The sequence below is a fragment of the Lepidochelys kempii genome, chromosome 2 (assembly GCF_965140285.1).
Source record: "Lepidochelys kempii isolate rLepKem1 chromosome 2, rLepKem1.hap1, whole genome shotgun sequence".
NCBI lineage: Eukaryota > Metazoa > Chordata > Testudines > Cheloniidae > Lepidochelys > Lepidochelys kempii.
In genome coordinates, this window is record NC_136381.1 from 143522503 (window position 1) to 143548309 (window position 25807).

The following is a 25807-nucleotide window of genomic DNA, read 5'->3' on the forward strand; positions in this document are numbered from 1 at the left end:
ACAGGGGAGGGGGGAAGCAAATGAGTACAAAACAAATCTGGACTGTTTCTTGTTTTGATCCACTCCATCTATCTTTTACATCTTTGACTGGCAGCAGACAGTGCAGAAAGACTGCAAGCCATCCACATCTCATGGCTGCTCAGCAGAAGACGGTGCAGTAGGACTGCTAGCCATCCTCATCTCTTGCCTGCCTGCTCACCATAAGATGGTCCAATAGGACTGACTGCAGGACTAAAGAGAATGACCTGGTCAAGTCACTCCAAATTTAGTCCCTGCGCCCATGTCTGCCCAGGCGCTCCTGGCCGATGTGGCCAGGAGCACCTTGGACATGACGATGACGGCTACCAGTCGTATTGTACCGTCTGCTGCCACAAGGCATTGGGTTGATGCTGCTGTGTAGCAATGCAGTACCACGTCTGCCAGCACGCAGGAGACATATGGTGATGGTTACCTGAGCGGGCTCCATGCTTACCGTGGTATGGCGTCTGCACAGGTAACTCAGGAAAAAAGGCATGAAATGATTGTCTGCCCTTGCTTTCACGGAGGGAGGGAGGGAACGGGGGCCTGACGATAGGTACCCAGAACCACCCGTGACAATGTTTTAGCCCCATCAGGCATTGAGATCTCAACCCAGAATTCCAATGGGCAGCAGAGACCGCGGGAACTGTGGAATAGCTACCCACAGTGCAACGCTCCGGAAGTTGACTCTAGCCTCGGTACGTTGGAAGCACTCCGCCGAGTTAATGCACTTAATGCACTTAGAGCATTTTCTGTGGGGACACACACACTCGAATATATAAAACCGATTTCTAAAAAAACGATTTCTATAAATTCGACCTAATTTCGAAGTGTAGACATACCCTGAGTAGAGTTACAGAAGCAGCCCATAGAGCAGACCTGTGCTAGGAGGAGAGCTGTAGAACCAGAGCCCGAGGAGCCAGAGAAGCAGCCCAGGCTGCTGGAGGCAGAGCAGCAGCAGTGCTGAGGCAGAGTGGAGCTGGGGCTGGAGCAGTCCAGTGCCATGTGTGGTGAGCAGATGGGGAGAGTGAGGGGGACCCTGGGCAGTGGGCCCAGCACTGGGAGACGCCTCCAGCCAAGACGCCTGGCTGGCCAGACTTGGATGGGGATCGTAACCCCAATGGGGCGGGGGCAACGCTGGGAAGAAGGGTCTTGCTACCTAGAGCCCGAGGGTGTGTGGCCACCGCCAGAGCAAGTGTCCGACCTGTAGCATCCCTGCAGCACAGCCAGGGCCTGAGAAGGGGCCTGGGACGTGTGAGGAACAGACTGAACTTCCCTTACATTCCAGAGATGCTGGCTGTGATGTCCCCGTGCCACAGAGTGGGGTGACATGTTTTCCTTTAACCTTTCCCATTTTTTTCCTTATTTTTAAAAATTGATTGCTGTTTAATCAATTGTATTTGCTTTGAACTGTATGTAATGATAAGTGGGTCAGGGAAGCATCCAGTGCAGAGAGAGCATCCCTTAGTGGGGACACCCTAGCCACTACACTACGTGATCATGGCAAGGTTGGGGGTCGAGCCCCCAGGAGTCCTGGGGCCAGCCTTGTTGGGGTTACGAGGATTCTGCCACACAGGAGAGTGGAAGGGGAGCCCTTGAGGTCAGGCAGGCCTCTGGGTAAAGGGAGTGGGAGTGAGAACTCAAATCCTTTTGTTAGCCCATTTCACTGGGGTAGTGTATAAGCCAGGAAAGTTCGCCACAATAGTGGTACCATTCCCCTGCTTACCATTCCCCTGCTTACACATGTATTTTTAGTCTTTAAAAAGACAATATATATATAGTAGATTGAAAAGACTTCATGCAATGTTTTGTGACTCTTTCAGTTTAGTTTGCACTTCATATATTGCTGAAACTTTGTGTAAACACTGTCATGCAGCAGTGTACAATTTTTTTAAATCTATCTTTGCTGGATCTCTCCAATGATTTACTTGCATTAGCTCCTATGTACCAGTCACAAATACTTGTTTTTCCTTTTGCCTTCTCCTGAGCTCTTGCCTTTGAAAGTCTGCTTTCTGCATGCAGTTTGAACAGGTCAGAAACAAACTCACCTTAGCACTTCACCTCTTATTAAATAGGTCATGAATCTTTCCTATAATTATTCACATTAAAAAATTACATATGTACAAAAGGCATGTTTTATGAAGAAAGCTGGGCATGGTGGTGGTTCTCTTCTGGAATATTTTATTCAGCCAGGAGGACAGAAATGCTTTCATTTGTCAGACACAGCCCAATCCTGTGCAGTATATGTATTTCAGCTTTTGACTGAGATATAAAATTGAGGTCCTGACCACTTGTGGTCATTAAAGATCCATGACACATTTGAAAGAATTAGGGTGCTAGCACCAATATCCTGGCCAAGTTTCAATATGGATTATACCTTCTTTCTGTTGTATGGTCCCATATTACAAATACTTGGGGCACGTCTGCACAACAGATTTAAGTTGACCAATGTTAGGTCAGCTTACAGCCAGCAGGGCTACACAGGGCTGGTGTGGGGGGCTGAAAGCCAGTGCTCTCAGCCCTGTGCAGCTCCCTTAAGGAAACTCAGCTGCTCCCCAGGCTCTTGGCTCCCCAGCCGCCTGGGTGTCTCACCTTCCCACTGTGGGGGGTGGAGGGGAGCAGCTGTCCAGGGGAGCAGCCCGGCTGGGAGCAGGGAGCCAGGGTTTCTTGACTTTCTCTTGAGCATGGAGCCCTGAAATTGACAAGACAGCCAAGGTAAGTAACGCAGTATCTACACAGACACTGCATCACCCTAACTACACTGACATAAGCCCTACACTTCGCATGGAAGGTGGAGTTATGTCAGTGTAGTAGGACACTTATATCAGTGGGACAAGGCTGTAGTGTGTACTCTGATGTAATTAGGTTGATGTAAGCTGCCTAACTGTGTAGTGTAGACCAGTTCTCAGTATCTGCTTAATTTTTAAGAATGTGAGTAGTTGCACTGAAGCCAGCAGGACTTACTCATGTGCTTAAATTTAACCAATGCATATGTGCACCCAGTTTCAACTGGATGTGGTATTTTTTGTGCTATGCATCTGTGCTGTGTGCTGTTAAGTAGATGTTCAGTCTGTGTGTCTGTATGTGTGTAACAAGTCTCTTGTTTGACTCCAGTAGGAACCGTGAGTTCACATTTAAATGTATGATTATGTTGTTTCTGTAAGGAATATTACTGTTAGATTTATACAAAAAAATAAAAAGGGCATCTAACCAAGGCTCTAGACGCCCTTGCCAAAGTTATGAGAACACAATTAGATTGCCCACAGAACATCAAACTCCCCTTTCCCCCACACATCTGATTTCTCTCAAAGGCTTGCTTTTCACAGTAGCACATGTAAATAGAATCATAGAATCATAGAATATCAGGGTTGGAAGGGACCCCAGAAGGTCATCTAGTCCAACCCCCTGCTCAAAGCAGGACCAATTCCCAGTTAAATCATCCCAGCCAGGGCTTTGTCAAGCCTGACCTTAAAAACCTCTAAGGAAGGAGATTCTACCACCTCCCTAGGTAATGCATTCCAGTGTTTCACCACCCTCTTAGTGAAAAAGTTTAGTGAAATAGATGTGTCTTGCAGCATATTCCGAAGGTCAGTGGATCTGGGCTATTTCAGACTTGGGTGGAAATTAGTTTTAGATTAATTTTGTATTTTTATTTAGCTATAATTTAACTTGCACAGATGATAAAATCAGAAGTTCTAGTCCAGGATCTCTTAACTCTTGCTGGATTTCCACTGGATATAACTTGTGAGATTCAAGCCAAATGTTGTTCATTCAGTGTGCACTGGTTATGGGTTGTATGAGTGAAATGGACAATGCAGAGCTGATTGTACCCAGAAATCATCTCTTAATCAATCTCAGACAAGTCTATACATTAGTTTCCAAATGAAGAAAAAGTGAGTAGTAGAAAGATGCAAAACATAGTACTGTGTTCTTCAGACCATAATATGCTGAAATCCTTAAGCTGTTACAGATGCCCCACTACAAAATTTATTTTGACAGTAAAATGAATATGTGTGCTGGATGCCTCAGAGTAAAAAGTGGAGACAGTCTCACTTTCATGACATATTTGATAAATTCATCTAACTGGATAAAGAACTGGAATACTTCTGTCCAAGCTTGCTCTGAAAATTGACTACAAAAATGGTACTGGTGACTTCCATGTATGTTTCTTTATGAATCTTTCAAAGGTACTGTTTACAAACAAAAATGTTTTTTCTGTTATTCATACAGCCACACTTCTAGCTATTTAATTATGGGCAGAGTTTTTAGTACCACCTAGTTTGTAGCATCACATACAGTTACGGTTGCCGGTTTTAATTTGCCAGACTTTTAAGTTTTCAGGCTGAGATATGTTTTCCATGCCAGGTAGGGTGACTAGATGTCCTGATTTTATAGAGACAGTCCCAATCTTTGTGGCTTTTTCTTATATAGGCAGCTGTTATCCCCTACCCCTGTCCCTGGTTTTCACACTTGCTGTCTGGTCACCCTAATGCCAGGTGTCTGTGCCAGGCTGATTTTTTCTTTGTCTTTGTCTTTTTTTTGTTTTTTTTTGTTTAAGTTTCTCCTAGTTTCTGAGAACTGAAAACTGCCCATACTTGGCCAAGCCTCTGAAAAATCTAATTTGAATGTACTCAGTAGAGACTTGTTTGCAGTTTGGCAGCTAAAATCTCCAAGAGTCCTTCTATGCTGGGAATGCTCCAGCCAAAGGCTTCAGGCGCTGAGCAGGACTTTCCTGAACACTGGTGTACCAGGCCCAAGAGCTGAGATCAGAAGCAAGGGAGAGGTAGGGAAGCAGTTAGGAGAGCAGACCAGGAACCAGAGTTGGGGCTGAGGAAGCAAAGCCAGATGATGGCGAGAACCAGGGTAGGAGGTGGATCAGAGCAGAGGGTGTGGATGACCCGAGTTGGGGGAGGACCAAGAGCTAAGGGATGGGGCAGGTGGATAGAAGCAGAGTGAAAGGCGTAGAATCATAGGGTTAGAAGGAACTGCAAGGGTCATCTAGTCCAACCCCTGCCAAGATGCAAGATTTGTTGTATCTAAACCATCCAAGACACGTGGCTATCCAGCCTCCTTTTGAAAACCTCCATGGAAAGAGCTTCCACGACTTCCCTAGGCAGTGTGTTCTGTTGTCCTGCTGTTTTTAGAGTTAGAATTTTTTTCCTGAGATTTGATCTAAATCTGCTGTGCTGTAGTTTGAACCCATTGCCTCTTGTTCTCTTTTGCTGGAGAGGGCAGGACAACTTTTTTCCATTTTTTTCATAGTAGCCTTTCAAGTATCTGAAGACTGCCATTATATCCTCCCTTAAACTCCTCTTTTCCAAAGTAAACATATCTAGTTCCTTCAGTCTTTGCTCATATGGCTTGCATTCCATCCCTTTCATCATCTTTGTCACTCACCTCTGGATCTTTTGCAGTTTCTCTGCATCCTTTCTATTCATTGATGACCAAAATTGGATACAGTACTCCATCTGAAGCCTAATCACTGAGAAGAGCGATACTGTAACCTCCTGTGACTTGCCTTCTATGCCTCTGTTAATGCAACCTAAAATTGCATTTGCTTTTTTTTGTAACTCCATTGCATTGCTGACTCATGTTGAGGTTGTGATCCATCACAACTCCCAGATTCTTCTCAGCAGTGCTGCTGCCAAGCCAGTTTTTCCTTGTTCTGTATTTGTGCATTTGGTTTTCCTTCCCTAAGCACAGCACCTTATATTTGTCTTTGTTGAGTTTCATTTTGTTGTCTATAGCTCAGTTCTCTAACTTATCAAGATCCCTCTGAATTTTAGCTCTATCCTCCAAAGTGTAGGTTCCCACCTAGCTTTGTGTCATCTGCGGACTTGATCAGCATGCTCTTTATACCTACATCCAGGTCATTAATACGGATGTTAAACAACATTGGATCCAGAACAGATTCCCATGTATCCACAGTTGAGACCTCCCTCCAATCTGATATCAATCCAACCGATTGGGGGCGGGGAGAAAGAGCTGGAAGATGAGAGAGCTACATAGAAGCAGAAAGGGACAGACTGGCTGGGGGCACAGTGGTAGAAGGGTTTATGTTTATCAAAACCTGGACTTGAACTCAGGAGTCCTGAATCTGAACATTCTTCTCCTGTTACCAAATATCTATGAAATCCACTGGCAAAGTGTGTATCCCCCTCCCTCTCTATTGGAAGGTCCACATGAAGGATAACAGCCTTCTACTGCTACCAGTCATTTTATTAGTTCAAGTGTTCATAGAATCATAGAATCATAGAATATCAGGGTTGGAAGGGACCTCAGGAGGTCATCTAGTCCAACCCCCTGCTCAAAGCAGGACCAATCCCCAATTAAATCATCCCAGCCAGAGCTTTGTCAAGCCTGACCTTAAAAACTTCTAAGGAAGGAGATTCTACCACCTCCCTAGGTAACGCATTCCAGTGTTTCACCACCCTCCTAGTGAAAAAGTTTTTCCTAATATCCAACCTAAACCTCCCCCACTGCAACTTGAGACCATTACTCCTTGTCCTGTCATCTTCTACCACTGAGAATAGTCTAGAACCATCCTCTTTGGAACCACCTCTCAGGTAGTTGAAAGCAGCTATCAAATCCCCCCTCATTCTTCTCTTCTGCAGACTAAACAATCCCAGTTCCCTCAGCCTCTCCTCATAAGTCATGTATTCCAGACCCCTAATCATTTTTGTTGCCCTTCGCTGGACTCTCTCCAATTTGTCCACATCCTTCTTGTAGTGTGGGGCCCAAAACTGGACACAGTACTCCAGATGAGGCCTCACCAATGTCGAATAGAGGGGAACGATCACGTCCCTCGATCTGCTGGCTATGCCCCTACATATACATTCCAAAATGCCATTGGCCTTCGTGGCAACAAGGGCACACTGTTGACTCATATCCAGCTTCTCATCCACTGTCACCCCTAGGTCCTTTTCCGCAGAACTGCTGCCTAGCCATTCGGTCCCTAGTCTGTAGCAGTGCATGGGATTCTTCCGTCCTAAGTGCAGGACTCTGCACTTGTCCTTGTTGAACCTCATCAGATTTCTTTTGGCCCAATCCTCTAATTTATCTAGGTCCCTCTGTATCCTATCCCTACCTGCCACCATATCTACCACTCCTCCTAGTTTAGTATCATCCGCAAATTTGCTGAGAGTGCAATCTACACCATCCTCCAGATCATTTATGAAGATATTGAACAAAACCGGCCCCAGGACCGATCCTTGGGGCACTCCACTTGATACCGGCTGCCAACTAGACATGGAGCCATTGATCACTACCCGTTGAGCCCGACAATCTAGCCAACTTTCTACCCACCTTATAGTGCATTCATCCAGCCCATACTTCTTTAACTTGCTGACAAGAATACTGTGGGAGACCTTGTCGAAAGCTTTGCTAAAGTCAAGAAACAATACATCCACTGCTTTCCCTTCATCCACAGAACCAGTAATCTCATCATAGAAGGCGATTAGATTAGTCAGGCATGACCTTCCCTTGGTGAATCCATGCTGACTGTTCCTGATCTCTTTCCTGTCGTGTTCTGTGCTATGAATTTAAATGATGACCCGGGGGCGGGAGGGCATCAATCTAATTCCACATGAGGGAATTTCTTGTTTGTTTTCTTCCAATGTTGCTTAAGAACTACATTGTACTTAAGAAGGGGGGAGCTGTCCTGAGATCACGGAGGGGCTGTGCCTCATGAACTTGGCTCATAGATGGCTTTTGTTACTTGAAAAAAGCTCATGTTATGTTGATCAGCGAATCTCGGGATTTCCATGGCCTTTGCTTGCCACCACTGATTCTTGATGTCACACAACCTCTTTTGAACTACAGCTTTTAGCCAATGATAAGTCTCTCGTTTTTGCTGACTAGAGGCTTTATTTTGCCAAGCGCAAAATGCGCTTCTCTTCTGATAAACAAGTGCTAGGATTTCCTTGTTGTTCTCATCAAACATATGCTGATGGTAGTTAGTGGAATATCCAGTGGATTTCAGCACATGCCTTGTGAATAATGGTCTTGATCACCTCCCAGTGTGTTTGGATATCACTGATGTTGTCAGATAGGTCAGAGAGCCTCTCGATAGTGCGTTGCTGAAAGGTCTCATGACTAGTGTGATTTTTAAGTACCCTGATGTTAAATCTCTTCCGCATTCCTTTTAGTTGTTTACTGTGTTGTGGTGCAAGCCACATGTTCATGATTGATCTGACCAGACGATGATCTGTTTAGCAGTCATCCGTATCTCTTGTAACTTGTATATATGGACATCAGTACGGTCACAGGCTCTGACGATGACATAGTCAAGATACCTGTGTCCGGAACTTGGGTGGTTCCAAGTGGTCTTATATTTCTCCCTCTGTCTAAAGATGGCATTTGTGATAGGCAAATCATGCTCCACACATTTGCTGAGGAGGAGAATGCCATTAGACGTGACATTTCCTGCCCCTTCTTTTCCAGTGGTGCCCCTTCAGAGTTCGGTGTGTCACCCAACTCTTGCATTGAAGTCACCCATGAGGATAACCTTGACTTTCTTTTCTGTGGTAGTCAGGACTGCATCAAGAGCACAGTAAAACTGCTCCTTTTTGTCTTCCATCATCATCAAGTGTGGGAGCATACACACTGATGACCGTTGCATACTCATTGTTAACAAACGTAAGACAAAAAGTCATGAGACATTCATTAATACCCATAGGAAGTTCTAAAAGCTGGCTAGCAATCTTGTTCTTGATGGCAAAACTAACACTAACGCCTCTCTTCGATGACTTTCCTTTCCAAAATATGGTATAGCCACCTCCATCTTCTTTCACTTGGCCTTCATCTGCCTGACTGGTCTCATTTAGGGCAGCAATATTAGTATAATATCTTGCAAATTCGCTAGCTGTTATGGCAGTTCTTCTTTCAGGACAGTTATTGCTTGGGGAATCCATGAGAGTGCAAATATTCCAACTGGCGAACTTCATTTCTTTGCTTTGTTTGTTCCGACTGTAGGTAGAGTGATCCCCCTGGACATGGCCATCAGGCCGGGGTGTGCAAGAGAGAGCCTATGTTTAAGGCATCTTTTCTAGCCCCTCCCCCATTCAGGGTGAGCAGAGGTAATCCTGAAAAGGACTGCTCAGTCATGGGCGCAGCTACGGAATTGCGCTTTTGCGATTTCTGTCTCAAAATTCCAAATGCAAGACGACCAACACATGGCCGCTGCCTGCATGCAGATTTGTGACTAGGGACTCCAGATATCACTGCTCCTGTTCCCCACACCACTCATCCATCACCTCAGGACTTTGTTAGTAGGAGATGTTAACACCCTTGGCAGAGGTCTATGTGTGAAATATTTTAACATGGGGAGGCGGTGCACTGGCAGCAACCTCTCAAAACTTGAAAGGAAGGCGCCCTGGACTTGGTGGCAGGGACATCCATGACAAACGGAGGTCTCCGTACTGTTGCCCTCACCTGCCTTCACAGCTGCAGAGAACTGACAGGTCCTCAAACACACCTGTTCCACTGTTGGGGTCTTGAAGTTTGGACCGCACTTCATTTGGAACCTCACTTCAGAACTGTTTGCCAAGAGTGACCCTCCCAGGACTATAAGACTCCGGACAACATAGTTCTGAGGGTCATTGGGATACACAAGCCTCTCCACCACAACAAGGTAACAGTTCAAGGAGACGACCACCTGACCTAAAGAATGATAATGTGACAATTTTAAAGGAAGCGGACAAGTCAATGTGTGGAAATTACCGAGGCATTGTTCTCCTCTCCATTGCTAGGAAGATCCTCACTCGCATCCTTTTGAACTGTCTCCTCCCTCTTGCAGAAGACATCCTTCCGGAATCCCAATGTGATTTCAGACCATGTTGGGACATCCACTGACATGATTTTTGTTTCTCAACAGATCCAAGAGAAATGTAGAGAACAACACCAGCCATTGTTTATGGCATTTATTGACCTAACTAAGTCCTTTGATTCCATCAATCATGAAGTCTTATGGAAGTTGCTGTCTAGGCTCGGTTGTTCATTGAAGTTCATTTGCATTCTCAGGCTACTTCATAATGGGATGACTGCCACCATCCAGTTTACCATCTGTACTGGTGTTAAGTAGTGCTGTGTTACTGCCCCAACCCTTTTTTCTGTCTTCCCATGATCTTGTTTCTTATTCATGACTTCCTTTCTTCTGGAATAGGGATTGAGTATCACATGGACGACTAGCTCTTCAACCTGTGATATCTTCATTCTAAAATTAAGGTCACCAGGACTGTTATTACCCACCTTCAGTATGCTGATGACTGTGCTATCCTCGTGCACACCAAGGCTGACTTGCAATCCACCCTAGATCTTTTCTCAGGTGACTATCATAGCCTCGAACTTTCCCTCAACATTGGGAAGACTAAAGTGGTCCACCAGCCTGCCCCAGCACAAGTTTCCCCCCTTCTCTCACAAATTGTCATCAGTGGTGAAAACGTTGGTAGCCACCTCTCCCAGATAGCCAATCTAGATGTGGAGATCAAACATAGGATCCATTGTGCCAGCTCATCCTTCAGAAAGTTGCTTCATCACGTCTTCATTGACGGAGATCTGCGGATGTAAACTAAGATCCCGGTCTATAATGCAGTAGTCATCCCCACTCTTCTTTGTGTGTGCAAGACATGGGTGACATACTGAAGCCATTTTAAGTGTCCGGAGTGATACCAACAACACTGCCGCAGGAAGATTCGCCATATCAGATGGGAAGACCATCGCACCAATGCCACCATTCTCTCTTCAGCTAATACCATCAGTGTTGAGGCGAAGATTATGAAACAACAACTTTGCGGGGCTGGTCATTGTGTGCGGATGACTGATACTCGTCTTCTGAAGCAAGTCATCTCTTCTCAACTTAGTCATGGTAAGAGGACTTGCGGGGGACAGAGGAAATGCTAGAGGACACCCTGAAAGTATCTTAAGAATGGAGGCCATGAATTGGGAAGAGCTGGCTGGCAATAGACTGCAATGGCGTTGCATCATACATCAAGCCTCAGCCCGTTTTGAAGAGAATGTCCTTGCTCAAGAAGCTGAGAAATGGCAGAGGAGGAAGGGAAAGCGTATAGCGTCCCAGCCAGCAGTTGTGCTCTCTCCAAGCAACCACCTCTCATATAGGTGGAAAAACCTGTAGAGCCCGGATTGAATTCTCAGCCATTTTTACTCTCATCAGTGACTCATGAGTTACTCTCATCCCCTGTCAGACGTCATCCTTGTATTGAGGGATAGCTGACGATGATGACGATTTTCAAAAGCACCTAAGTAGGTTATGCACCTAATTCTTATTGATTTCAATAGGAGTTAGGCACCTAACCTGCTTAGGCACTTTTTAAAATCCCACTAGCGTCTATCTGTATCTTTAGGTATCTAAATACCTTTTGAAAATCTAGCCCTTTAGCCACTTAATGGCCATGAGAAGAGCCTTAACTAAGGGCCTGCAGACTTGCTTCTTTTGGAGAATAGTCCGTGGAGAAACTTTTCACCTGGTACCAACTTTTGCACTAGGGAATAGAGAAAAAGTAGACCAAAACAGGGGAGCTATATTGAGAGAGAGGGGGAAAAGGAAAGAAAGAGAAGAAAATAGGGAGGGAACTGGAAGAGATAGAGGAAAAGAGAAGGTGATGGGAATGACCGAGAGAGGGAGAAGGGGGAGAAAGCAGAGAGACTGAGAACTAGAGACTTCACATAAAGGTAGAGAAAGAGAGGAAAGAAGTAGAGGATAGGGGGTGAAAATGTAAAGCAAAAGTAGATGAAAAAGGAGGGAGACAGAGAAGGATTAGGCAAAAAACAATCAGAAACAGGGAAATGCAGCAATGGGAAATGGCAGAGTCCTGGTGCAGAACTGTCACAAATAGGGGAATTTTTATTACCCACCCAAAGGGATGGGAACTACTGAGCTAGATATACGTGTAGGGAGTAGCATTATTTGGTTCGTTCAGGGATGGGGAATTATTTAATTCTGCATCTTTCTAACTAGGAGTTGTAGAATTAAGATATTAGGGTGTGGGTAATAGAATGGAGTGGCTTGCGGTTCGGGAGTTACGACATTTCAACTTACGATGCAATTTTCAGGAACTAATTGTGCCATAAGTCTGAGGACTGCCTGTATTTCATTTATGCTACAAAACGTAGTCTTTGTACAAGCACATGCTGGAAATTTTCAAGCTCTGTATTCAGTCATACAAATTCATCTGCTTGAGAACTCTATCTCATATTTTCTAGTGATTTCACACACAGTAACTTATAGCCATGTCTTTATCTTGTTCCATTCCCGATTCCCATCAAATTCAGTAGGAGCTTTAGGTGGTAACACATGGCAAGGTAAAGCTGTTAGCTTTTACTAAACAATAGATAAATGGGAAGTGCTTTAGCAACTCAGTAAATAAAATAAAAGGGTAGCCCTGAGGCACACATATTTGCTCTTGTTTAATTTCAGAAGGAGTTGACTGAGTTTATAATGTTTTCATTATAAACATTATTGTAGGTTAAAAGCATAGTGTGAAAATATTTTTTTAAATGAAAATTTCAGTCCTGATATAGGTGATCACAACTGCACTGACTTCAAAAATGTGATGTCTGTTTGTCAGAGGACTTCAATTCACCTGGATTTGTGAATACTCAGCAGCTTTGAAAAAACAGGCTATAGGTGCCCAAAATTAGAAGTAAATTTTGAAATGTCCCTTAATATTTAGCCTAAAGACTCTCTCTGAGTCAGTGACAGAGCTCAGAATAGAAGCCAAGAACCTTGAATGCCAGGCTCTGTTCTAACCACATACCTTTTTAGTAAATTATTGCTTTACTGCTATTTAAAGCACTAGTAAAAAATTTCTTTCTTTTTCTTTTTCACCCTAGAAATTACCTCTTCAGGTTACATCTTGAGGATCTATCTCTAATCCAGGTATGTGCAATATATTTTTCTGTCTGTCTCAATTAGTTCCTGGTTTTGATTTGATGAAAAAGATGTTTCAAAGCTGTTAATCAAGGTATTCAGATGCTTCACAGGTACAGCAGACTGAATGGCTATTTTTGTCATCTTTGTTGCCCCTCATTATGTAAATCACATTACTCATTTTAATCCAGATTAGCCTTTGTCCTGGGCCATACAGTCCTGCTGTTATCTCACTATCTACTGTGATTTTAGTGAGAGTTAATATTTACAAAATGGAGGATGGGGAGAGAAATGGTTGCTGTACTGCAGAAGTGGTCTGACTTGCAACTGAGCACCCTGCTATGGTTTTGTTGTGAAACTCTCTTAAGAATCCATTATCCCTGTTTGAAAAGCATCTGTCCTTTCTTTGTAATTGTAAATGAAGGAGTGTACTCACATTTGCTAAGGAACAGCAAACAGCAAGGGAAAAACAAGGGTTGTGATAAACAAATACAAACTAATCTGCTTGCCTTATTTAATACAGCTAATTGCTTTTCAAAGTTATTAGAGCTTGAAATCCAAGTCTTCAGGCTTCAAGAAAAGATTAGAAAAAAACTCAGAGTAATTAATTTCCCCCCTGAACTTTGTAAGGACATAGGAAGTGTCCACATTCAGAATTTGTCATGTATCTGAGCCTTATATTCACACTGGCCTCTGAATCTCTTTACTTTTTACAGCAGTACTGCAGTATTCTTTCCATGCACACACTGCCAAAGCAAAAGTATTTGTCATCCTTTTTGAGTTCTTGGCTCTAAAAATTGTTTTACTGAATTTGATTTAAATTGGCTGATGTGTTACGATACGGAAATACAAAATGTGTGCCTGATGTTCATAAGCTTTTCGAGTGATCCTGGACCCAGTTTCAAGCATATCTGGGCTACTTTATGTTTTCACTTTGAAATCACATTATTGTAAATCCCAATAGTTAAAAAATCATGAGATTATCTGTCTTAAAAATATTTCTGGTTTTTATGCTTCATATTTTCAAGCTTCTCTCCACAATCATGAGAGCTAGAAACTTAAAAAAGAACCCTGAGACTCACATAAGCAAATGAGTACAGGAACAGGGGGTTAAAGAAAAATGCCAAATATCACAAGATTTGTGATAAAATCACAAGACTTGGCAACACTAATTAATCAATCATACTGAAACTCAGTGCAGTTCTCTTATGGTTTTATTGAGGTTTCATAATTGTCACAAAAATCTTCATCAGCTTTCATGTTGAGAGTTCTTCTTGGCTTCTGTCTTAGCTAGCTGGGCACTATGTTGTGCCACTGTTGATGTCATCAATGACATCATGAGGATGTCTGCCATCAATATTGCAGCCAACAGACTGAGCAGTTCCTGGAATCTTCTTAATAGTTCCAGAGAGCTCCTGGGTGGCAGGCAGGGGGAGCCCACAAAAATCAAAATGAAAGAATGAAACTCTAAGTGACTGAACATTTTGAAACTTTACATAATGGCAGAAATTTTTTTTCTCCTAACCTGTCAATTTTACATCTTTGCTTTCACACAGTTGTTGTTATAATAATGACACAAAAACTTCAATCTAATTTTCTTTCCTGCTTTGATCACTTTGGTTACTTTACAAGAACCAGCCTTCGTAAGAACATGCATCTGGTTTACAGCTAATAATCTACATTTTCACATCTGGAAGAGGGTATGTTCAGTAATATCTAGCAGTAAGAAGTCTGCAGTGTAGCACACTAAGAACACAAAGGGGATGGAGACGATCCAGCCCAGAGATCTATTGTTAATTATTTTGGAAAATTTCTCAAGATCTATCTTTATGTTGTCTCTTTTCTGAGGGAAGAGGAAAATAGCTGAATCTTCCTCACTCACAGGAGATACTACAGGCATCAGAACAGAGATGAATATTCCAATTCACCACCTGTTTCATCAGTTTCTGAACAGATTGTTATAGCTTTGTTTATTTTGTGAGAATTGGCTCAAAGTTTTTGTTTGTTTTTCAGCCTAAACTAACTTGTCAATTTATTTTGACCTACTAATTGGAAGTGTTTATCTAAGAATCTGGTAAAGAGTAGAGAGTGCTGAGATTTAGATCTTGATCCTTTAGGCTAATGCACATGAATAACTTTGTGCACATGCCTGAGTACTCCCAAAAGCTTCAGTGGGACTACACATGTACTTTGCTTTGCAGGACTGGGCCCTTAGGTAGGGCCACACATTGTTATCACAAATGTCCAGAGTTTCAGACTAAGGGCAGGTCTACACTTAAAACCCTACAACGGCACTTCAGTGAAGATGCTACTATGCTGATGGGAGAGCTTCTTCCATCGGGGTAGTTAATCTACCTCTGTGAGAGGCAGTAGCTACATCAGCAGGAGAAGCCCTCCCATTGACATAGCTCTGTGTATACCAGGGGTTAGTTTGGATAACTGTGTTGCTCGAGGATGTGGATTTTTCACACCCCTGAGCAATGTAATTATACCAACGTAAGTTTGTAGTGTAGACCTGGCCTAAGTTTAAAGAAATGATAATAGCCATTTAGCAACAGCAAGATAAGAGCTGGAATTCTTGGATTTAAATTTGTCTTTAAACTTATAAAATAGAAATTTTATCATTACAAAGTGCCATTTTATAATAACAATAATTATTTTTAAAATCATTAATACAATAAAATAACTACACCCTGTTTCATGCAATTGCCTAATAAATTTGCAAAGGATACATTCACATTTATTGGTTAAAAAGAAATATTATGTATTGATTAGAGAGGAAATCTTTATATAGGGTGCATTCTATTTATTATCCTTCATTAAAAACTCCATTTGAAATGTAAATCTCCACCGAGGAAATGAAAAGCAGGTTAACATTTATCAAAAAGGTAGCACTTCCATTAGAGCAGAGAGCCCTAACATCTTGTAAAAGTGATCGTTAGAATTAGATTGCTGACACATTGAAACTGCCATCTAATGTCAGGGTTCTGTGCTCTCCTTTAGAGGAAAGTCCTATTGTTTGGGTTAGCAACTTTACTATGAAAATGTCTATAGTGAACCAGAAAGCTTATGTTCAAATAGATTTGTTAGTCTCTAAGGTGCCACAAGTACTCCTTTTCTTTTTGTGGATACAGACTAACACGGCTGCTACTCTGAAACCTAGCATTTGACATGTCTCAGCAGTTCTCTTTGTGAAGGGGATAAAGAGGAGTTAAAAAGGCTGAAAGCCCTTTAATCTCCTGCCAGGGAAGCATATAAGTAAAATAAGTTCAAAGCTGACTCTTGGAACAATGACTGTATGGTGATTATGGATTAGGAAAAAAAGTCTTACAAGGCACTAGTTGTAGGATGGTATTTCACTCCTCAGAACAGGACATAACATTTATAGGCCTCATTATTACAAAGGTTACTTATACTGTACCCTTTTAAAAACAATTTTTTAACCCTTGTGGAATTTTGTCCTTAAATGTAAAAACTTTTGGCAAAAGAAATCTACTGGACATCACCTCTCTCTCTCTCCTGTGTATATATACTGACTGTATATATAGCTATCTAGGCAGCACTAAGTCAGTCTAATGGGTATTTTTCACATAGTGTTGAAAAGTTGTAAATCCACATAACTGTGCAAGTAATAATAGGTGTCAGAAGTCAAGAGGGGATGTTAGTAAGAAATGTCTTGACTATATAACATTTTTTTTCAAGAGAGTTCATTTTAAAAATAAATGAATATGGTGCCTCTCTTGAGCTCATAGATCTGTGGGTGTTCTGCAAATGAACACAGAGTAATTTGATGGTGAAGTCATAAAGATGTTCTCCTTTAAGCAGTTGTGAGACTGAACAGAGGGCACAAACATTTGTAGCCATTATCAACATTTCTGTTGGATCTATTGAAAGTGAAATACAGTAAATGGCTTGTAAAATTTTACGATGTTTGTGACATGTAGATGTATTTAAAAATATATGACCTATAAAGCCCTAAATGGCTCAAGATCTACCTACCTGAGAAATTGCCTTTCTCATCCATTTGGTACTGGCCTTATGGCAGGGTGTTATCCTTGAACGACCCTCAGTTTTGGAATCCACTCCCCCTAATCTGAAATACCCCAGATTTGCTGACCACAAGGCCTGTCTATTCAGGGTTGCCAGTTCTCACTATTTTATCATGAGTGTCATGATATTTTTATTAAGGTCACACCTCCTAGAGTTATGTGCGCTGAATAGCTCAGTGTTCATTTTTTTAAAAGTAAGGTTTTAACCCTCATGATGGTTTGGAAACATGACCCAAGTGTACCCTAAAGTGTACCCTCAAAAGCAAGGCAAATAAAAAGTACTATTTTTTTTTAAACCTCATTGGGTTAAAAACAATGTCATGATTTTGGAGGCCTGAATCAAGATTTTAGAATGCTTGGATTGATGACGCTGGCATTTTGAGAGGCAGAGACCAGACTGGGCCAATATCTGTGGGAAAGGATGTTGTGTGGGAGAGGAACTGCTTTAGAGGCTGACTGTTATTGTTGTGGACTGCTGCTGGGTTTTGTTTTGACTGACTGTATTTTTAAACTTTGGCAGAAGCTCTTAGAACATAGGAAAAGTTCTTTTTTGAATGGGTTGATAATAAAAATAGTAATTAATGCTTACAGCTTAGATTAAATAGTGAAGTTTATTGGATATAAGTATTTTTGGGGTGTACACCTGAAGCTTTTACACAGTATTAACCCAGGCAGAAATCCCATTGAAATTAAGGTCTTCAGGACTGGAGCCTTCATTTTTGCAAGTAAATGTGTGCCTGTATAGCTTGAAATAGTTGACAAATAGAAGATATGCCTTTTGGAAAACTTCTTATAGAGAATGTCATTCTTTAAGAGTATAGTGTTTTCTTTAAATGGAATTAAATGTTTATGAAAGATGCCAGAGACCTGATGCAGGAGAAAGTACCCTCCATGAGAAAAGTTTTGGAAAATACCTGCTACTTGTTGCACTCTGAAGACATAGTATTTGCTCTTTAGACATATTTTTATGAACCTGAGGGTGTTTATCACTGGTACGGGTGATTTGGCATAAACCAGAGAGGGTGGGAATCCATTAAACACCAAGAACTAACTCCAGCCCTCCTTTCAGTTTTGTGACAGAATTTTAACAAAGGCTTCCCAAGAGCCCTTTCCAGCATATCACTATTTTCCAGCATATCAGCACTGCTGACCAGGCCGCTAAAAGGCTGGTTGATTGTGTAGCAGGGCCAAGGCAAGCTCCCTGCCTGCTGTGGCTCTGCACGGCTCCTGGAAGCAGTGGCATGTCCCTCCCTGGCTCCTACACGTAGGGGCATCCAGGGGGCTCTGCACTTTGCCCCCACCCCAAGTGCCAGCTCTGCAGCTCCCATTGGCCAGGAAATGGGGCCAATGGGAGCTGCGGGGGCAGCGCCTTGGCCGCATCTCTGCATAGGAGTCAGAGGGGGGGCATGACGCTGCTTCTGGAAGCTGCTTGAGGTAAGCGCCTCTCGGAGCCAGCACCCCTGCTCCCCTCTCGTGCCCCAAACCCCTGCCCCAGCTCTGATCCCCCTCCCTCCCTCGAACCCCTCGATCCCAGTCCAGAGTACCCTCCTGCACCCCAAACCACTCATCGCTAGCCAGAGCCCTCACCCCCCAATCCCTGCACCCCAACCCTGTTCCCCAGCCTGGAGCCCCCTCCCACACCCTGAACCCCTCATTTCTGGCCTCACCCTGGAACCCGTACTCCCAGCCCACAGCCCGTACATCCTTCCACACCCCAAGCCCCTGCCTCAGCCTGGAGTCCCCTCCTGCACCCCAAATTCCTCATCCCTGGCCCCACCCCAGAGCCTGCATCCCTAGCCACAGCCCTCACCCCCTCTTGCATCCCAAACCACTGCCTCTGCCCGCAGCCCCCTCCTGCACCCTGAACTCCTCATTTCTGGCCCTACCCTGGAGCCCACAGCCCCACCTGGAGCCCTCACTCCCTCCTGTACCCCAACACCTGAGCCAGCCTGGTGAAAATGAGTGAGTGAGTGAGGGTGGGGAGAGCGAGTGACGGGGGGTGGGGGGGGTGGAGTGAGTGGGGGTGGGGCCTCAGAGAAGGGGTGGGGCAGGGCCTCAGAGGAGGGGTGGAGCAAAGGTGTTCGGTTTTGTGCCAGTAGAAAGTTGGCAACCCTGATCAGTATGATGAAAGAATATGGGGAGAACTCTGTGATGAGACCTTGGAGATTGTTTGTCTCCCTGAGCCTTCCTTCTGTATAGCTTTCCACAGACACTGTTCCTTTTCCTCCCACCCCTTTTTGAATCCTTAGAGTCAGAGTTTGTAACTATCTTCCTGTTATGAACATAAGGATGGCCATACTGCCTCAGATCAATGGTCCATCTAGCCCAGTATCCTGTCTTCTGACAGCAGCTTGTGCCAGATGTTTCCGAGGGAACGAATGAATAAACAGAACAGGGCAATCATCGAGTAACCAGTCTCCTGTCGTCCAGTCACAGCTTCTTTCAGTTGAAGGTTTAAGGACATCCAGAGCATGAGCTTGCGTCCCTGACCTTAGCTAATAGCCATTGATAGACCTGTTCTCCATGAACTTATCTAATTTTTTTTAATTTAGTTACACTTTTGGCCTTCATAACATCCCTTGACAGTGAGTTCCACAGGTTGACTGTGCACTGTGTGAAGAAGTACTTCCTTATGTTTGTTTAAAACCTTCTGCCTACTAATTTCATTGAATAAGCCCTGGTTCTTGTGTTGTTTGAAGGGGTAAATAACACTTCCTTATTTACTTTCTGCACATCATTCATGATTTTATAGCCCTCTATCATGTCACCATAGTTGTCTCTTTTCTAAGATGAACATTCCCAGTCTTTTTAATCTCTTTTCATATGGAGGCTGTTCCATACCCCTAATCATTTTTGTTGCCCTTCTCTGTACTTTTTCCAATTCTAATATATCTTTTTTGATGCAAAGAATTAATTTAGCTTTTCTGCAACAGTCTCGTTTTCCTTGAGTGCTCTTTTAACACCTCAATCATCCAGTGGCCCCACTGATTGTTTGGCAGGCTTCCTGCTTCTCATGTATTAAAAAAAAATGTTTGCTTTCGTTTTTGTGTCTTTTGCTGGTTGGTCTTCAAATTCTTTTTTGGCCTTCCTGATTATATTTTTATCCTTGACTTTCCAGAGTTTCTACTCTTTTCTATTTTCCTCAATAGGATTTGACTTCCAAATTGTTGTTGCCTCAACAATGTATTACATATAAACTAAGAAATACAATCCTAAAGCAATTATTCTATCCAGAAATTTCAAAATCAGTTTTACTTCTATTCTGGGGATCACAAAAGCCTTCATTTCTACTGATGTTATACTGAATTTAACCTTTTACATTTTAAACATTTTTCAGTTACTATATGTACCAACTAATTTCAGTAGGAATTCAGAGATAAAAATAGGGAAATTGCTCTTTAATAATTTCATCTCCTTAATTTGTCAAGTTGCCAACTAAATAAAACACCTTGATGATGATTCTTGGTCACTCAATTATTTTTTCTTGTGTGTGTTACTTAGTTGGCGACTGTACTTATGGGTGTCTGTGATCACAGATAAAATACATGCAAGGAATCTGCTGATTTATCATTCTGCCTGAGGGCTTACCTAGTCACAGTATGATTCTTGACATCCCATCTCAATTGAGATGGGATGTTTGGGTTTGAAAACTACTTTAGGGTCCCCAATTTAAACTCCAGTCCAACTGGGACAAATGTTATGGTCGTCTTATCTCTGAAATCTACTCAAGGAGAGTACCTCTCTGTGCTTTCCTTTGCAGAAGGGAATGTCAGCCACCTATGCAGTTACATTCACCTCTGCATTGTACCCCACACTGCTCCCTTCATGAGGTCAGGAATCTATGAATGAGGAGGAGATAAGCAGGAGGAGGGCTGGGATAGGTGGGCTTCACAAGATCTTCCCCAAACACTAGTGAATCCTCAAATCTGGTAATGATGTTTGTGGCTGCCCTGAGCTATCTGTGCCCCCTTCACAAAGTAATCACCACCATCCCCTTTTTGGGAGTTCCAGGGGAGATGGAGCAAGGAAAGCTCTGGCAGCATAGGTACACTACAGCTGCATTCCCAAGGAGAAGGGTTTGGGTACTGAGCAATGGATGATAGAGCGGGAGCAAAGACATGGGATCTCTGCTCCTTTAATGAAGAGCAGTAAATCTTAAGGTTAACCCCCTTGCTTCTTCCACGGGGTGGGTCTGAAGAGAGGTTAAAACAAAGCAAAACCCTCTATATAATATCTGTAATCACAGTGCCTGTTTGTCAGTTCTGTATGTAGAATTTCTCTTTACAGATGTGATGTTTGCTTGTACATGAGGTGAAAAACTAATTAAACTGGAGGTAACTGAAATGTTAGAGATGAATTCAAAAGGTTTTGTTTTGCTTGTTATAACAAAAATATTTGTTCATCGAACAAAACTTGTGAGCAAAATTCATAATTTCATTGAAGCCAGTGGAGTTTCACCATGAATGAATCTGATCATAAGTGAATGTAGCTCAGGGCTAGCTAAACCTTATCCAAATGGCCACATTAGCCCACAGGATACACCTAATTTACATAAAATATACTATCTTGAAGCTATCCTAGTATTTATTTACAAGTATGGCCTGTGGAAACTAAATCCCACCATGCAATGCTCCTTGTCTACTGAAGATGAAGTGTTGTATGCTGAGACCTGTAGTCTCCACAGACTGCACCCACATATTGATATAGAGAGTGGCTATTACTGTAAAACACTATTCGTCACATTTGGCTTATGGCCTGCATTTTGGCTCAGTGCATCCTATGGGTGCCCAAAGTGAAAGTTATACCTTGTACAAAAAGATTTTGACACATGGTACTGGAGAGTATTTTCAGTGTGAATGTCTGAGTTGATGTGCAGCCCCCCTTGTGAAATATTACTCTGTACAGTCTACAGACTAGAAGGACAGTTTTATTGATGGATTTCCCCCCACTTGTTATTCATTTACACTTGGCTTCTAGGTAATCTGGAAGCTGAAATTCATCACTTAAATTTGAAAAGAGAGTAACTGTGAAACCAAAGAATATTGATAAACTGGCAGGGCTCTGCTGCTACCTTGGTTTATCTGTTGGTGTCAGCATTTTGTGAGGGAGGTAAGAAGAAAAAGAAAGCAGGGCATTGTTCGTCATTTATTCACTCAATCTGTCATAGATTTGTGCCAGTACTGAAATATAAACACAAGTAGATTTCTAAACAAATGAGTCTGAACACATCCATTTATCCAAGAGAAGTTTAGCTTTTTTAATTCCTGTCTCACATTGTCAACTTGTATTTGCTGTTGGTGTACATAAATTTTCCATTCTTGTTCTGGCAATGCAGAAGGTAAAATAGGTTCTGAAATTTTTCATTTCACCTACAGTAAAGTTTAGTTTTTCTTTTTTTTTTTTAATGTAAAGTACTTGTACTTATGGTCCAAGATAAAGTGGACGTCAAGGTCACCTGGACATACCAGGTTTAGTTTAGTGACAAACTTAGAAGAAAGCAAAATCAGTATGCGCATACATTTTACAGTATACACACAAAAAGGGCCTGATTGATTTTACAGAGATGTAACTCAATTGACTTCACTGGATTTATTTTTGATTTACACTTGTGTAAATGAGGGTCATCCAGCCGCATACTATTGCATACAATATAAATAAATGTGTCTGAGGCCAATTTTCAAACCACCTGTATCTTTTTTTTTTTTTTTTACAGAACGTAGCACTAATGCTTACATCTTCACTGAGTTGTGTGATACTGATGTGGCTGTGGTATAGCAGCAATAATCAGCAGATATTAATTGTTTTTTTTAAATAAGTTTTGGCAAGAGCGCTGCTCTTCTCCAATTACCCAGAAGTCTTTTTTTAAAAAAAAAATAACAAATAGCTGATTTTCCCTGCTTCTGCAACAGAGCCACATTGTTTGTGAGCAAGGCAGTACTTGTTCGGGCACTTGGGCCATCCTTTGAGAAGTGGGCTCTTTGTTCAAAAAGTGTAATAGGGAAGATAGTGAGAAAAGAGCAGAAAATATTAACGTCTAGGCGGAAAGCAGGTCCCCTGCTCACTTAACACAATATGCATGTGTGGAGTGGTTACTACAGCAGTAGCTTATGCGCTTGTGCCGCTCAGTGCTTATGCCCCCAACGTGTGGCTATTAAGGAACCTTTTACAGACACTGACATGGAGCTATACTGTACATGCTTGCTTGCGATTTTTTTCCGGGCACTGATCCTATTTCATACATCCTGCTGACCATTTCTAAAAAAGATCATCGCAGGGATCACAAAGGCCTTTATTTTCCAATCTTGTACAGATTCATTCAACAACTCTAGTAGATGAATTAATATTTACACTTTCAGATGCTTCCAATCATAGAAGATTAATTCAACAGATGCTTCTACAGGTATTGGACAAGCCCTGTCCAGAACTGTAGTTTTGACCAGAGTTGGGCATAAGTGCTGGAACTCGGGCTGCGGGGGGTGCTGCAGCACCTCCTGACTTGAAGTGGTTTCCATTATATACAAGTTTACAGTTTGGTTCCGTGGCTCTCAGCATCCCCACAATAAACATGTTCCAGCACCCTCAGAGATAGGAAGCCAGACCTTGATCTATACTAGTGATGGTGAGCCAAAGTTCTTCAGAGTTTAATTCAGATATCCTTATCCAGATCTTTTGAGGACATTCTTCCTCCACTTTTCCCCCACCACTCCTTCTTGTTTTGAGGAGGCTTCTGCCTCTCCTCCAGTGTTGACATCAGCTTTTGGAGCAAATCATTTTACCCATCCGTAATGGTAATACAATATGATGAGATACTGTCAGGTGCTCTAAATCATGTCAAAATGTGAAACTCATTTTGTTTCTTAAAATTGAAAACCTATATGTGATTTAAAATGTCATATATTGAATGTATGAATGATTTTCCTATAATAAATCATTCAACAACAACAATGTTTTAGGAATTATTTGTAGGCAGACAAGGTGAAAACATTTTATTTAAATAATGAAAGGAGAGGTCACAATGTATCAAAAGCATCTACATTATTTCTTGTTGAGTTCTGCTTCATATCTGGGATTATTTGAGTTACACAGGGATTCAATATAGTGAATAAATACTGCATAATATTAGAGAAATAGCTGCCCTTGAAAAGCAGATAGTGCAAAATGTTGCATTCCTCTCAGATGGGGTGGCTTACTATGAACAGATAACACCAGTGCTCTGCATACCTGTTTGTGTCTGGGTACAATCAGAATATTAATTATGATCTTCATAATGCTGTAGGGCCCTCCTTGTGTGTTTCGTTGTAGCTGAGATCTGCTGTGTTGCTCTTGTTGCCCATGCCTGAGTTCCTGCTTTATAGTACCTGTGGCCAAGCATTCTTAGTTTTGTGCCCTCACTTTCAAACCTGCCCCATGTGACAGTCTGCCTAAAATGGACTTTGGTAATGTTCAGGGCACAGTGGAAGGCATTTTTATTTAATCAGGTTTTTAACTAGTTTAGAAATGTCACCAGTCACTATCAGAGCAAGAATGTCCCATTAAAAGATCAGGGTGTGGATTATTTTTGAGTCATGTGTTAGGTGGATTCCAAAATTTATCTATTTTTTTTCTTTAAGTATTGCATAGCACCCAGATACTAGAGTACAGCCATTTTGTACAATGTATAAATATACTAATAATTTCTACTCAGGAACTGATATGATTAATACCTGAGAATGCATGGCTAAACGTGAAAGCTAATAATGTTTGAAAAACACAAGAAATACTGTGCATGTGAAAACATGCATGTACATACACGTATATCTTCCATACTCATTTTACAACTATTATAGTCTTCTAAAATTGCATTTATTTAGGTCATATGGTGTATGCTTTCCCTTCAGAGTTAAAATTCCACTGATTTGTATGTTACTGTTGGAGGAATTCTGTGCGAAAAATTTTAAAATTCTGCATTTTTATTTGTCAAAATAACATAACGTAATCACACCAGTTTCAATTATTTTGGTAATTTATTTCAAAATACTGTCAGCAAATATGTCTGTAACAATACAGACAACAACAAAAAATTCCCTCAGAAGTAGAGAATACCATAGGACAACCCAGTTCCTGTTTCTCTGCTATGCTTTTGTGCAGCGTCTCAGTCTGGGTGTGTCACATGTGCCAGCTGGACATATCTTGGGGTAAAACTCTGCCTCTCCATCTGAGACACCCATACCTCCTACCCACAGGAGCCCAGCTGTGGGGCACTCCGCCCAGCCCAGACACCTGCATCTCCTATCCCCCAGAGCCAAGGCATCCAGAGAGAGAAACAGCCTGATGTTGGGTCCTGGGCTTTTATGAAGTTTCCTGCATGCCACCTCCTTCCTTCAGGACTTGCTGGGAACCACACCTGCTAAGAACCCTCCAGTTCACCCTCCCTCTCCCCGTGGCAGTGTCCTGTGCTTGAGAGCTGGGCTCTGCTGGGTCCAGCTGCCCCTAGTGGTGGCCAGAAACTCCGCAGCACCAATTCTTCAGGGGAAATTAAATTCTGCGCAGAACAGTAATGCTGCACAAATTCTGCATTGTGCAGTGGTGCAGAATTCCCCCAGGAGTAATACATGCACTTGTCATGGAGAATAAACCTATGTAATTTCTCAAATTCAAGAAATTGGAAATATATGGGATTTAAAAAAAAAGTTAAACCGTATTAATTTTTGCCATTGTATTTTGCTAATATTTGAGCAACATAAAGCATAACATGCTGCAGACTTTTATAGTGACAAGAATGAGTTTAACATTTGTATTTAGTTGTTTATAGAAGAGCCACCATACTGAGACATAAAGAGACTGAAGGCTATGTAGCCACTAGTATGCATTCTAA

The 25807-nt window shown here is 42.2% G+C and overlaps 1 protein-coding gene across 1 annotated transcript in view; it reads left to right on the plus strand.

Moving 5' to 3' along the window:
- SEMA5A (semaphorin 5A) overlaps positions 1 to 25807 on the plus strand; it is a 656101-nt gene that overhangs the window by 272378 nt on the left and 357916 nt on the right. Inside the window, exon 4 of the mRNA XM_073332370.2 lies at positions 12868 to 12913. Coding sequence (XP_073188471.1) covers positions 12868 to 12913 — 46 coding nt within the window. The remainder of the gene's footprint in view (positions 1 to 12867; positions 12914 to 25807) is intronic.